This window comes from Catharus ustulatus, chromosome 3 (genome assembly GCF_009819885.2).
Source record: "Catharus ustulatus isolate bCatUst1 chromosome 3, bCatUst1.pri.v2, whole genome shotgun sequence".
Taxonomy (NCBI): Eukaryota; Metazoa; Chordata; class Aves; order Passeriformes; family Turdidae; genus Catharus; species Catharus ustulatus.
Window position 1 is genome coordinate 85,472,492 of NC_046223.1, and position 16,344 is coordinate 85,488,835.

General features: G+C 34.6%; 1 protein-coding gene across 1 annotated transcript in view; it reads right to left on the bottom strand.

Annotated features, from left to right (window-relative positions):
- Positions 1 to 16,344, bottom strand: part of MEI4 (meiotic double-stranded break formation protein 4) — a 139,971-nt gene that overhangs the window by 15,212 nt on the left and 108,415 nt on the right. The window contains exon 6 of the mRNA XM_033054455.2: positions 2,560 to 2,633. Within this exon, the coding sequence (XP_032910346.1) occupies positions 2,560 to 2,633 (74 nt within the window). The remainder of the gene's footprint in view (positions 1 to 2,559; positions 2,634 to 16,344) is intronic.

The following is a 16,344-nucleotide window of genomic DNA, read 5'->3' on the forward strand; positions in this document are numbered from 1 at the left end:
TGAAGGAACTTAGCGTCTTAATTTTAATTCCGCTGTCTTTTAGGGGAAAAAAAAAAGGCAAAAATCTTAGCTGAAGAACCTTCTTTCCATTTATAGGAACTTTCACTTGTTTTTAGGATCAGAAGAAAACTTAACCTGCTGTGAAAGATCATCATGAGCATCATTCCTTGAAAGAAGCAAAGTTAACAGCAGTTCCAGGTGACAATATGGAAAATGAAATGGAACCACTTCTGACTGTGATAATACAAATGTACACATAAAAATATAGAGTAAATGCAATTTTTAAAAGAAGGGATTTTAGTCAAAATTGGAAAAAGTAATAAATAAAAAGAGGACTATATTAGACCTCTTGGGTCTCCAACAATGTGCAAGTAGGTATCTTATAAAACTTTCCTTAAATTAGGCTGTCATGTGGGTGATGCTAACACCATTATTTCAGTGGACCCAACTCTGGCTGTATGTGTGGAACAGTGAAGAAGTATAGCCCCACTAAGTATGATCGACAGGACTGGACTCTGAAAAGTAATTGTCACTAAGGCAAGGGATCTTAATATAGTTCTAAAATCTTCAGTGAAGAGAAACACCTCATCCACTCTATCATTTGAAAGAATGAAGTTACCTACAGGTAGATGACCATATGGAAAGGCATTTTTCTATGTAAGCACAGAGACTCAAACTTGAAGGTACTCCTTAGGAAAACTGTACAGCACCTTTCTTGACAGGGAATTTCAACATAACCACTGCTGCCTATAACATCCATATGATAACATATATAATGAATAAACCTTGGAAGAAAAACTCTTGAAGACATTACAAAACATTGGTGAGGGAGAGCAGTTTAGGCAGAATTTTAAATTTGCATAAATACCTTAATAACTAGCTAGAGAAGCTGATGATGCAAATCAGTTCTTCCCAATTCCAAAGTCATGTTTCTGGTCTTATGCCTAGAACTTAACTTTTATTTATATTCCACTTTTCCCGTGCAGTCACAGAAGTATCAACAAACCTCCTTCACCCAAATGAAATAAAAAGCAAACCAACCTATGTTGATTTTTTTGGTTTTAGTTGGTTGGTTGGTTTGGGGTTTTTTGTTAGTTTTGCTTTGTTTAGTTTAATTTATCTATTAATTACACAGGTTGAAACTGGAGATTTTAAGGACTTTACTAGATTTAAAATAGCCTTGTTAACAGAGATATTTTGGCCAACATCTGGTGACAAAGGAAGCACTCTAGACATGGATGTACAGTGATCTTTTGATCAAACCAGAATGAATGGCAGGCTGAAAGACCTCTAGGATCAACCTGGGAGAAAACATGTAGAGTCATCCCAGAAGCATATAGGTATACATGGACTGGACACTACAATAACCCTCATGAATTTAATGAGGATAACAACTAATTTTCTAGAAGGATTTGTATTGTTTCTTCTATGCTCTTATTTAGTAAACAACTGAAAAATAAGAAAGAGGCAGAATGCCATGCTTGTGGAAAGTCAGAACTCACAAAAGCAAGTCAGTTGTGTCATCACAAGGAGCATAGCAAGTCTGAAGAGATAGGAGCTCCCAAATACTACCAAATCCCCAAGCCAGCTGGTCCAGCCTGAGGTTGTCTGAAAGAGTTCAAGCAATTCCAAAGGTAGTTCTGATAAACTACAATCTTTAAATAGTACTAATGAAAGTGATGCCAGAGAGAGTATATACATCTCCTGCTGGTGTTAAAACAATTCCAAAGGTAGTTCTGATAAACTACAATCTTTAAATAGTACTAATGAAAGTGATGCCAGAGAGAGTATATACATCTCCTGCTGGTGTTAAAACATGAGACTGAAGACTTTCCTCTTAATAAAGTCAATGCCTTTTGCTGCCTTTCTTTGGCTTCACTGGAGGTGAATAACAAAGTTGCTACTAACAGCAAAAATTGTGCAAAGCTTTTTAAATTTTTTCCTTAACACTGAAAAAAGGCAGTAGAGCCTGAAAAGTCAGCTTTCTGCCTTCACTCATCAGTTGGAAATCCTCATTGTTTGGGAAAACATCTTTCATTCACAGCTCTGTTTGAGCATTAAGTTCATACTGCCTGACTTAAGACGCTGCCTTTTTGTCAAACAAAAGTGCACAACAGCAAAAAAGGTAAACCATATTCAGCGACTAGCAGGACTGTAAGAATTGGGAGATTCAGACAGTCAATAGAACATTCTTCTTAAACCAGTGTTTTCTCACCACATTTGTACCAGAAGAAAAAAGCTTAACAGATCAAGTGGATAATCCACATGCATTGCTTCTAAAAGCAATCAGCATCCAAAGGTGGGAGACTATTGTGACGATGGAAATGATCTGATCATCCCATCCTTGCCGACGGGTACCCCATTCTCCTCCTGAAAAACCAAAACAGTTGTGGAAATATCCAGAAATACCAAGTGAGGGTTTAAAAAAAAAATCCAGGTTTGTAATTCTTTAGTACGTTTAGGACTCCTTTCTTAAAATTGCAGCATCTTCTGACAGTTTCTGAGAACAAGATATACATTAGAATCTTAGTACTTCCAGAATTTACTCTTCTTACTCACCCTTTAGGATCAGGGTGGATCCTCAGAGAAGCACAAAGTATTGGCTTAAAATTCTGCCTTAGAGAGAAGCACATCTGCAGTGATATCAACAGCCCGAAGATAAAAGGTGATTTAGAGAAGAAAGATTACAGAGAGTTAGATCATATGACAAGAATTTTTATGGAATATTCACAGAGAATGTAGCTAGAAAAAGGAAAAAAGAGTCAGTTTCTCTCCTTTGTACACTGGTTTATATACTTGTGTTGTAACTCTCATTTGTTTGCTCTTTAAGTCATAATTATTTGTTCTCCCAGAATCAAGGATTTTACAAGTCTCTAAATATGTCGTGTTAATCCAAAACTCTCTTCAGTCTGTTATTTATTTTCTGAGAAGACATTATCACATGACCAATTTTGCTACCACTCATCATTTATATCTTCACTTGTTTCTCTCACCATCTTAATAAATACTTTAGAACAGTTGCTCTGCATTGAAACAGTAGCTAAAACCCTATTTTCTGTACTTGGTTAATGACATTAAAGAACTAACTGTTGAAGGTTAAACAAAATAATCATTCATTACATTAATGACTAAAAATTACAGTAACCACAATCTTCAAAATTTAAATTTACAATAGCTAGCACCACCTTGCTACCTTAATTGATGAAAGAATAATGACAAAATACTTGGAGTGGTTTTCAATTTACTGTTCTTGCATGCATTATGATTTATCTTAGAATTTAAAACTGTGCTTAATTGCATATTAAATGATGGCAATATGTGTAACAAGTTTTTATTAATATCACTGTCTGTCATATTTCATATTGAAAACAATCTACATTGGCTCACCTATAAATTGAACTTGTAACACAGGCCTACTTCACACTAAGTAGCACATTAGTATTCTACACAGACTGTAATTGCCATTCTACTGCTTTTATAATACTCATGTTTTGAAATGCTCTCCTTGCATTTATAATAAAAGCATTTGAGAAGACAGTCATTGAGTGGTGGGAATAATTTTGCAGGAACACAGGAACATTTTTTAGATTTATTTTGACTTTGTGCATGTCTGAAAGTATTTCTTTGGTATTTGTTTTTAAAAAAAGTTAACTAATTCATGTACAGTGATTACTCCAGTAACTGCAGTATTCACTGCAGAGATAATCAAACTCAAAATTGTTTTAGAAAGATACAGCATGAAAGTTACACGATTAGAGCATACTGATACGGATGATTAAGAGACTAATGCAAATTTATAATCTCTTTTAAGAATGAACTCTGCATGTTAACATGGTTTGAAGGCAATGAAAGAGGAGGAAATGAAATACAAATACAAATTATCTGTAAGAAAATTAGCCTAACACAATACTTAAGGATAGTTTTGGTGAGAAACCATGAGATAGCAAGATTGGGAGTTCTGGTTTAGGGGTATTCTCCAATTTAGTGCTCCTGCTGAAACCACACTGCCACTTGCTCCCCTCTACTCCTCTCCTGCGGAGGGCTGGAGAGGAGAACTGGAAAAACAAAAGCTAAAGATCATGGGTTGAAATAAGAGCAATTTACTGGAAATAGCAAGGAGATAAGAAAATGAAGAGTAACAGCAACAATACTAATGAAAATGTACAAGAAAGAAAGGAATGATTCACACAGGAACACCAACACCTGACTGCTCCCTGCCCACACCATGGTGACATGGAAGGAATCCCTTTCTCCTCAGAAGAGACTCTTCCTTTTGCCTCTGGCAATGATGTGAGGTGGTAATAGAATAACCTCCTGCTCCTGGCCATGCCCCCTCCTGGCTACTGCAAAAATTAATCCTGTTGCGACAGGGATCAGGACACTGGGAAAATGCAACGTGTCTAACAGGAGATATCTTTCTTGTTGTCCAGGTGCTGTGGGAAACGACTCAAGTGTTTTTCCTGTTTATTCCCAGACTGGTTTGACTGTTCTTACTTATCAAATATGTATATTATGTAAGTGGTATGCCAAGTGGTATGGTAAAGAATATAGTAAGCTGTGAAGAACAGCACAATCTGTTAGTCTAAGTCAACAAGCAGGCTGTACAAATCTATCTCTCTGCAAAAAAAGTAATTCTTTGTAAGAAAATGAGACATAAGGATCACTTTTATGCACTGACTTCGTTTAAGAGGACATATACAAATCTTCCCATTTCCAACTTGAAATAAATGGTTTAGGTGTTTCAGTTTGGAAACCATGTAGGGTTTGTAAACCGTTATACTGCAGGTGAGATATACAGAAGAACAAAATCTAAGATGCACCCTTTAATTAACAGTGCAAAGAATACCTGTTAGTTTTTTTAAATCAAGACACAAATAAAAATATTTACTAAAAAATACGAGTAGCAGTTCAGCTTCCAAAAGTAGTCAAAAAAGAGTATGAAGTTCTAAAACTAGAAAAATCAACAGTCCCAAAAAAAACTGTACAGAGAAATAGTAGGGTAAAACATTAATAATCCAAAGCTGACAGAGTTGCAAAAAATTTTGAGAATGACAGCAAAAAAAAAAAGTGTCTCACAAGCCCACTTTGAGCAGTGCACCCTAAGTAGGAAAACATATCTACTGCTCAGTCTCTAATATTGTGTACAAGCAGGCACACAAATCAAGCACCAGAAACAGTAAGGTGGTAAGAAATCAGCTACTTTAGAATTTACAACAGACAGAACTTGGTTGTGTATTATGTGTAGCATTTCCTTGTGTTTGTGACATGCATTATTGCTTCTATTTTTGTGTGTATCAGACTGCAGAAGGCAGAAATTTTACACAATCCATGGATTAAAAAAAAAAAAAGGTAAAAAATCCTTGCTTACTTAGACATTTATTCTCAAAGGTTTTCTTTTTGCTGTACTCATATCTTATAAGACATAACCTTTTTAATATTAAATTAATACCCATTCATTGGTATTTCTACAGCACAACTGCCCTTGAAGGGTTGGAAAGAGGAGGTAAAAAAAAATGAACAAATTCAGATTTTTCTGAACAAATATTTTACTTACAGTTCTTACAGCAAAGAAACACAAAAGCAAACCAGAGAAGTAATTCTGCCTCAATAAAAAGAAAATAATTCCAAGTTCTTAATGAAATAAAGAAAGAATCTGAAAGTGTCTGGAAGTATTAAATAATATATTATGAAGTTTTTACATGGCCTGACTTTTAAGTCAAAAAAGGCCCACAAAGACCATACTGCTTGATCTGAAAGTTCCCAGAAAGTGAATATAATTGTCTTTCAGAAATACACATAACTTTATCTTAAAGATGACAAACTACAGAAGTTGTTGTTTTTCTGTGTAATTTTCTGGTACAACAGCTGAATTTTCCAAGTACCAACACTGAAATGGAAAAGTATGCTCATGTAAAAACGAATCTATTAAAAGAAAATGTGAAGGCACTGATAAAATGGTAAAGAAACTATATGCAGGAAGTAGAACAGGTGGCACTGAAGGTAAAGTAAATATTGTCATGCAAGGAATTGATGAGAGAAGCTAAAAGAATCATAGAATATCATTAAGTGCTAGAGTAAAAAAACTTATCCAACTGAACTACCAAACAAAACAACCACAAACCAGAAAAACCAAACCAAAAGAAAGAACTTTAAAAGATGTTAGGAGTAAAAGTAAAGCCACAGATAAAAAGAAAGATACCCTACTAAATGTAAGTCAGAAAATACGTAGTTATGAAAAACATCTAAACCAGAAATATTCCAGGATAGTTTCTGCTTTCATCCTGAACTGGAAGAAGAAAAGGATATTTCTATTCTATATGATAGTGTGGATGGAAATAAAAAACTGGAGATGTGAAAAATCACCTGCAACAAACCAAGACTTCATTAGGAGATGCTCTCAAATTCCTCCCAGAGCACCTTTGCAGTACTTCTCACAATGAATATATGTCAAAATCCACATTAGAACATAATACTTTTATATTAATCCTAGATCACTGCTTGGAAGATCTGTTTCAACAGAATTACGCATTTGCCAAAAAGGCAATATGGCCTGTCTGGCAGGGAATTTCCTTTATTGTAGTAAAGTTATGAATTGAGTAGAACACAATTCTGGCCCCCGTGTTCACACTGAATGTTATGAAAATACAAATTTTCTAGTGTAAGAAGTGCTATGTTCAACACAAACATAGTATTTCATGGTTTCGACTGCAAATAAAGAATATCAAAGGAAGCTGACCTTTTTTCCACCCTAGAAAGTTCTTGGCACTAACATATATTTGATTAACTTACAAAAACATAATTTTACTTCTATACAGTTAATTAAATTTAAAATAGCATGAAGAAGTGGAAAAATAAAATTTATTATTATTATGGCTAATCATTTCAGGGACCATAATTGTTTCTCAAACAGTATTTGTACGATGCCAATTTATTTTAAGTAACAAGTATCAAAGTTCACTGCCTATGCTCCTGGATACAATTGGCAACTAATATAACCCATCTATGTTTTATTTATTAGCTTAGCAGACAGATGTGCACTTACTGAATTTCACATTAATTGCTAATATTTCCCTATAGAAACAAAGCCCTGAAGGTCTTGTTAGAAATATGTCAACTGAAACTGCAGTTCTGCTTCTGAGTTCGTTTTTTGCATGTAAATGCTTTTACATTTAACTATTCAGACTGTGGGAGAAAAAAATCTTTTGCAAATTAGAGAAATAATTATAATTGGATAAGAGAATTGTCCATTGCAGTTCCTGCAGACCCTCAATATACCATAAAGGCAATTAAATCAATATGGCTCAATTTCAACTTAATTAAATCCATAAAAAATTCGCAGGCTGCACTGTCAACTTAGTTTCATGACTACACTGATAGCTACAGAATTTCTGAAAGTCCTTGTACTTCATATGATGCATTTGACTGACAATCCTGTGTCTTTTAAATTCCCATTGGAGAAAGAAGGTTCCTTAGGAATAAGCTGGTATATTAGACTCTTGGCTTTAGATATTTTTATTACTTTTTTAAAGTCTTCTTTGGAATTTGGAATTTAGCATAGAGAGGAAATTCACAAGTAAGACATTACTGATCAAACAGCTACAGGTATGTTATCTTTGTCAGTGAAATTCCAGAAGTCTGTCTCCCACTCAGTCAATTGTAATTAAAAAAAAAAAAATTAAAAAAAATCAGTACCTTGTGCACAGATTACAACAAAATTTGCAATGTTCATTTTATTCCAGTTCCTGCATGTGCAGAAATTCAATAAGTGCCATCGCTTCTGCACACATGAACTGCACTCAGTTGCTCACAGAGAATTGAAATCTGCAAATAGATAGATTAAGGTGGAAGAATAAAGTCATACTCTTTCCTAACACTGAACTGCTTAATTGAAGAAAAAAAGTGGTCATGAGGAATGCATCTTTAAAGACAATACAGCCAGCAAAAATTTGAGATCTTTTGGCTAGAGAGGTGGTGGTGCTGTATGTAGAGTTAAAAGCAATGTTGCATTCTGACAGAATTTCTCATACCTGCAACAGTCAAAGTGTCTTTTTGTCTTTTAAGTTGCCAGCAAAGATATTTAAAATGCCCTGCATTGGCTCCTCTGCTTTCACTTTTCAGGCAAGAGAATCAATCAGGAAGCAGCTCAGGATGACGAAACATGCACCAAGGTACCAAGTCAGCAAATGATCCTTTGGCTCGAAAGGGAGAACTGCTGCTCTCTGGCTTGGCAGCAGCTCTCCGGGGTGCTGTCCCTCAGCACCAGAGCTGATGGGCTACCAGGGTCACATGGAAAAGCAGGAGCCCTTTCAGTTACTTCTTTCACAGAAAGAATAGCTTTGCCATGGCAACTGTACTGTGAAGTCTTCTATGTTTAGTACATCTTATTTTGGATATATCTTTCTGCGGGTTGGGTTTAAAAAAAAAAAAAAATTATTCCCCATTCCAACAGTGTTAATAATCAATAAGACTGATGGTAGGAGCAATCTCAAATACCCTTTTCTTTGTGTCCTGATAACCCCTCAAAATCTCTACTTAATTTCTTCTTTGAATATCTTACACTGAAGTTTAAAACTGTTCAAACAAGAGCAGCAAGAGAAGAAAAATGTGTATGGCATGAAAACAATCATAAAGTAGTATAGATATCTTACACTATAAAGATCTATAAAGATTTATCTTTAAAACAGATATTTGTGTTTGATACTGAATACATATTACTGCAACTGATGCTTTCTTACAGGAATCACAACAAAAGTGGACAATAAAAAGTTTGAAAATGCAAATGCAATACTTCGAATTTGCTAAATGTGGTGCACTTTATGAATGAGGAGACAGGAGAGAATTGTGTTTTAGAGCATCAGGTAGAAGAGACAACTAGGCCATTCATCACTGGAAAGTACAGATAGCATTAGGTAAGAGTTTGTTTCATAAACAACACAAAATGATGAAATCATGCCAAAATAAATATTAGTGATACAAATTATGGGCTGTGAAGAGAAGGAGGAGAAGGAGGAGAAGGAGGAGAAGGTGGAGAAGGAGGAGAAGGAGGAGAAGAAGGAGAAGGAGAAGGAGGAGAAGAAGAAGAAGAAGAAGAAGAAGAAGAAGAAGAAGAAGAAGAAGAAGAAGAAGAATTATAAATCATTAGGAAGGATTCTAAACAGAAGAAAAGGAAACTCAATTATACTTATATAAACAAATTCTTAATTCTTGTCTTAAATATTACTAATTCTAAGTATTAGAATTAATTCTATTAATTAGAATTAATTCTTCATTCTATTATTTCAAGAGTACCCAAACTCAGCAACTATATAATGATATCATAGTATAAATCCAAATATTTAATGTAATTTGACCGAAAAATTGAGTCCTCTAGTGACTGCAACATACTCTGGATCTAGTCTTTAAATTTTGAATCTAGTAGTATTCAGAATTACTATTAGACCATGAGTTCAAGGAAAAATTTAGTTTTTCACAGTAGAATTTCTTCCTCAAACAAATATTTAAGCAAATAGATAATACATAACAAAACAGAACAACATTTAGTCAATATTAATGATTTGTGTTAATTCAACATAAACCTGGTTGGACAATTGCCTACACTTCCTTTATAATTCCTGTAATTTACTATATAATTTTTTTTTTATATATAGCCCTATATAACTTTATGCAGCTGTAATGCTGTTTCAACATATTCTATCAATCTGGATTAGCAATTTTTGTTGGGTGTGGCTTTGTTTTGGTTTTTATTAACTGTTATGTAAATTAACTGTTATGTAATTTTAGGCAATAAAATTCAGATAGAGAAAGCCAAAACACATAAGCTCTTATTAAAGAATGAGGAGAATAATAATTGTAAACAATGAACAGAATCAATAACAGCTTTCAGATTTGATGTATTAATAACACATTCTTAAATTCAGCATCTGGAAAAATCTATTGCCTGTGTAGAAAGGTGTTTGGACTAAATTACTCCCTCTGACCTCAGAATCCATGAATCAATAATAAAATTTAACTTTCAAATTGAATTTAAAATATTTTGCAAGGAAGTTAAAAAGTAGGTTCTGAAATTTAAATGTACGCTGAAGTACATTTTGAAGAAGAGTTCTTATGATAAATAGACATATTCAAAAATGAGAAAAAAGGTTCTTGAGTATTATTAATTTTTTCATTTTTCATTATTAATTGTTTTATGCTAAAAAAACAATGCAGAAGAGTTAATATTCTTTGAAATGCTATTCAAGTGAACACAGCTATAATCTACTCATTACACAGATCCTTATGTGTAACTGTGCACAACCCTCTAAGATCTCCATCAGTGGTGCAGTCCAGTCTTCAGCTACTTTTTCCCACCCAGTTTCCAAGCCCTCTAAGATTACCATTTCCTCCATCTTTAGAGATAAATTATATTATACACAGGTGTTACAGTGAGTACTGAATATAAGCAGGGACATCAGAAGTAATCTGTCTGAGAAACAGAGAATTCACAGGACTCCAAATATGAAATCCCCAAAAGGCTTCCTCTGATGCAAACCAGTCACTTCTGTGCAAAAATTACCTGTTGAGCATGCCTGCCAGGACACATCTAATCTACACCCTGAACTTTTATTAGCCTGAAGAAGAGAGTTTTAATCTCCTGCAATTTGAAATCCCGACTGTGGGATGTGTTAGTAGTTTTTTAAAATGAGTCAAATTTTGTAAATTTTCTGACCTACTAGCATTAATTATTACATCTTGATTATACCAATCTCCCCCAAACTAGCATTCACACTCTCAGAATAATTAAATTTCAATTTCTTCTAGAACCCAGATGCAAGGGGAATCTGCAGTATAGTTTTGCCTACTGTCCCACTTTGTGAAAATTTTGACCATAATTATTAATGCTAATATAATACATAAACAGGAATTTAAGAGTTCAGATACAGGGCTGAAAGGGTGCTGAAATATTTAATCCCACCCCTGACCCTGAGATAGGTACAAATATACTTAAGTCACTTCCAAAAGATGCTCATCATGAATGCATTTCAGTATTTCAATAAGCATGACATCTAACCTTAATCACCAAGTATGTTTCTTCTTGTTTACTCCAGTACACAAAAGGATTACTCCTGAATAACAACTTTTCATGTTCTGGGAGACAATTACAACTTCTCTTCCCCCTCAGTCCTCTCTATTTCCAGATTATTTTATGGAAACTGACATTTTGTCAAAAATATCTCTAAATACATCAAACATGCACATAAAAAATTCCATTAAGATTACTTATAAAAGATGGAAATGCCCTATTCTATCATTTATCATATTTATAAATAGATGCAAACTTCAAAAACAAACCCAGACCACAATCTAACCAATAATTTTTTTTTAGTAATCATAATTTATTTTTGACACTTTGATCAACTCTTTATCAAATATCATATGTTACTTAGTTATATACTAGCACAATTATAATGAACATTACATTTCAGTTATAATGAATATTGAGCAAGATTTCACAGTCTTCACCACAAAGCACCTTCTACTGCTTGGCCTATTTAGCAGCACTATCTATAGAACCCAGATTAATTTTGAGAAATATATTAATAATCTTCCCATTATTTCAAAAGTTACACTTTAAAGGTGATTAGTAATGCTGTATAGCAAATAACAAAATATTATTCCATAAAAACGATAATTCCGTAAGCAGTTTAATTCCCATGTGACTCTCAAAATTATGTATAAGGAGAATTTCAGCAGCTTATTCTTCCCCTGAAAGTTAATTTCCTCTACTTTTTCTACAGTGGTACCTACACTCTAGAGAAACAGATGGGTACAGTTTAGAAAGAGCTGCCTTTTGCACGGTAATTAATTTTTAAGAACCCGTGACCATGGAAAACTGAATCTTAAATAACACACAGACTGGAATTGGCTCCTACCTTTAAAAACATAGGTATGAACTTCTAATTAATTAAATTCAGCCACTAGAACTTAAGTAGATTCTTCTTCCAAGCTAAGTAGAGTTGAGCAGTTCTTGCGTAACCACTATGCAGAAAAACTAGTGGGACACATTCCAAAGGTTGGCCAAAGCATTCAATAGCAGAATCATGAAACATTGAGGAAATTAAGGTCTATGATTCAGATTATGTTCTTTAATATTGCAAATAATGATCTTATTTATGTTGTATAGTTTCTTAATGCACTACTAGCTCTCTGCTTTTACTAGGAATGGCAATTTTAAATCCATATAATGACACTACAAGCCTGATTTGTTTCTTTTATGCCTGCAGGTGTTTGGCTGTGATTTGGTTGGTTTGGTTTTTTTTGGTTTGTCAGGGTTCTTGCTTCTGTTACTATAGAGAATGGATCATGCTCAATTAGAAGAAATATTATTCAGTATTTTTTCTGTTCTTGTTATTTGCATGAGCATGAAATGTGTGGTATTCAGCCTCTGCTCTGAATACAGAATTAATACTTTATTTTCTTTATGACAATCATTGCTATAATCTCACACATATCACAAATATTCTTTAACTTATAAATGCTTTTAGAGTGAGGTAATGCTTTCCTACTTTTAAGAAAGAATCTTTTCAATGTAGCTGCCAATCCATTCTTGGCTCTCTAAGACATGATTTTACAATGCCTGCTATTACACAGAAATGCAAAAATTCAAAGCAAAGCCATGCTGGCTTCTGTGAAAACTGTGGACAATTACGTCTTCCTCTCCACATAGAAAAATGGCCTGAGAAAGAAATCTACAGGGAAAAAAAAGTTTCAGTCTGAATGGTAAACATCTTCCAAAATTTACAAACTGAAAAAAAAAGCTCTTATGATAGAAAACACTATCATTTACCTGATCTACAGTGTGGGCGAATTTTATTGTGTGAGAATTGATTCTTTTGTCTTGCTTCTGAGTGAGAAAAGTATTCTTTTCACATTATACCTGAAAATTTATTCTGTTTTCAGCAGACGGTACAATAATGTCTTTCAACAATACAGCATTTATCTGACAGAAGCACAACCCACTAGACTAATTTTGCTATCAATATTGGAAATATCAACTGGAATTACACACCATTTACTTTGGAGAAAAACATACCAATTATCTAGAATTACTTTTTCTTTTCAGTGAGAAAGAGTTTTCAAGCTTAAAAGTGCCTTGCCCTCTTCAGCCCCAGACTTCTGCTGTTACCATCTACTGGCTGCTCTGGAGCTAAGAGTCTATGAAGGACATACAAGGTTTGGTATGTAATCAGGTCTGCGAAGTAAAAGGAAGGTAATTGTGATGGGGTTTAGGTGGCTGGAAGGGAGTTGTGGTAATATCAAAGACCTAGCAGTAACACAATAGTAGCAGACAAGGAGAATATCTAGATGGATGTAAAAGGGAGGTTAATCACAGTGAAGGATCACCATGTTGATGACTTCTGCTCCCGGCAAGCACTGCTTTAGATGTAATTTGACTTCTCAGTAATCCTTGGTCACTTACCTGCTCCCTCTGCATGGCCTAAACAGCAGCACTTTACCTCCCCCAGAAGCAAAAATAATGTATATTCTCTAACATGAGAGGACACAAAGAAAGGTTCATCAAGCTTATCATAGAAGCTGCACACTTCCCAACTAAACTACTCATCCAGATGAAAAACAAAACAGCTCCTAAAAGATCCAAGTACTACAGTTTCTATATAAATAATTTTGCTAGCTCGCTGAAGTTATTCAAGACCCTTCTTAAAATCAGGCAAGTTCTAAATTAAGCAGATAAAGAAGCTAATGTGTTGCTTTCCTTGAAACTGCTTCCTTCATTAAAATAATTTAAAAATAACAAGAGAAAATATATGGAACATACTTAAATATAATTAGTTCTAGCTGTTATTCAAGGTCCCTCTGAAATATCTTGCAGCCCTGGAAGACTAAGGGCTAATTTAGTGGGTTACATGCTATCCTCCAGGTTTCTTAAGTATATGAAAAATTTTCTACAGGATGTTTGGGAAAAATGAGGCATTTCAGAGCATGTCTCAATATTCCCCTTATGTTTACATTAATTGACAATTATTATCTTCACTAGTTTGTAACTCCTAGAGTGCTACTGAAGCTCCTGTAAGCTTTCCTGAACAGTATTACTCCTTTGTAGGTAGAAAATGACTTGTCTCTGTATGACTTAAATCTTTTCTTTTAGGAAATCAACTAATTCGCAACTATAATCTCACGTCTAGTAAATTTATCAAATGCAGCACGTTTAGAGATGATACAACAGCAGAAGTAATGGACACACCAGACAATTGTGCTACCATTTAGAATGATCTCAAAAGGCTGAAGAAATTGGCAAAAGAAAACCTGAGCTGCTGCAATTGGAAGTGCAAAAAATGTTTTGAGCAGGTTGTTATACTAGATCATTTCCAGATGCTATTTCCAGCCTTCTCCATTTCATACTTTGATGACCACTCATTCTGTTTAAGTTAATCAACAGGACAGAATCATAGTTAAAACAATCAAATTGTATAGGAAGAGCTCAAAATGGTTAACTTATTCAGTTACTCTAAACAAGGTTTTTTATAACTCATTACAATAGGCAGAAATGCTACTTAATTTTTAAACTCTATTACTCCACTGTCTCATATTTATCATACACAATCCGCTATAGTATTCTGTATTAAAGTTGTAGCTAGGCTTAGTAAAAGAGCTTTGATTAAATGATAAGGCTCCACAAAGAGTTCTTGAAAACTGCAAGTTCAGCTAGAAGTTTAATAATCTGAAAACTCAAGAGACACTAGTACTAACTTTTAATGAAAGAATTAATTATAAAGATGAAACAGAGCCCAAACGATCTTGTTTCAAGACAATACACCCAGAGATTTAATTGGGCTTTGCCAATTCAATTCCAGGAATGACAGATGCCAAGAAATTCAAAACGTACAAGCTATATCTTCACAGTCTGCACTATAATCATGCAACCTGGGTTGTCATTGTCTATGAGAAAGGAGAAACAAACATATATTTGTCTTGTACTTTTCTCATTTTTTCTGCAATATGCATTTGACTTCTCCCCATGTGAATTGCTATTGGAATTAAGTGGAAATAATCCATTCGTATACAACAGGAAGCTAAACTGGAGTGGATTCAATAAGGTTATTTTCTAAAACTACTTTTAATTCTATAATGTTGGTGCTACATGCATTTCAAATGTATACTTCAGCAGAAATCATTCTACAAGATACGCAATACAAATTGTGCTGCCAAAAATTCTTCTGTAATAGTATATGTGTGCAAGTGTGCATTGACAATTGTGGTTCAACTCAGCAGAGGTATCTGATTACTGGCATTTCACACAAGTTCAAGACTGCAACTAGCAATGTCTTAACCCTTAATCTAACAAAGCCATAGAAATAACACTTCAGCTTCTTTCAGGAACATCTCCTACTCCTGCAAAATATTCCTCTGCTGTGCAAATCCTGGATTTCCAAGCCTTAAACTAATCCAGCAACTCATATAATTAACATGCAGATCTAAACACATTTAGCTGGTGGTCACTTTCCCCCTTACCACAAACCTAGTTCAGTATCCCATTCCCATATCTCTAAAGCCCCGATGAATGCCAACAAACTCACTTTGACACTTACTCAGGCCCACCAATACATCAGCCGCACTGAATCAGTTGTGGACTGAGGCTATATCATCAGTGCCTGCCTAAAACTGAACCCCAGATCCCTAAGTCCTCAGCAAAACAACCTTAAATCTATCTCTGATACCTTCTATAAAGATATGCAGCTTTAGCTCATCCCAGCATATCTCCCTAAATTAAATCTACACCAAAAATGCTGTCAATGTAGCAATGAATGGGACGTGCTGCTGATACCAGTGGTAAAATCCACTTTCCCCTCTGGGCACAGAATTAATGGTGGTTTGCTGTCCTGCCAGATCAAGCCTTAACCAGCCAGGGAGAGTGTTGTCACCCAAAATATATACTAAGTTTAAAATGTGCTATGGAACCAGATTTCGTCTTCCACATGTCTCAGCCATGCAAACCATTATTTCAATCTTAGCTACAAAGCAAACTCTCTGCAGCTAATACCTTTCATCCCAGATAGAAACCTACTCTGTTAATAACTTCTGCATCAGTGAAATCCATGAGAGACAAATTCTGCGTGTTTCAGAGTCAAACTTGGGACACCAGCTCCTTCTGACTGTGGCAGCAGGACTTGAACATTTTAGAAAGCACCAAACAAACATCAGTTAAACTTCCTGATCTTTAAAATAGTGACGGTTATGCATAAGCTCTATTGTTAGATAAACACAGCTTTAAATGTATTTTTAGCAAAACCAAATGAAACCAACAAAGGAGGTTTCAATGGGGCAAGCTGTTGTTCTGAGTCACTATGT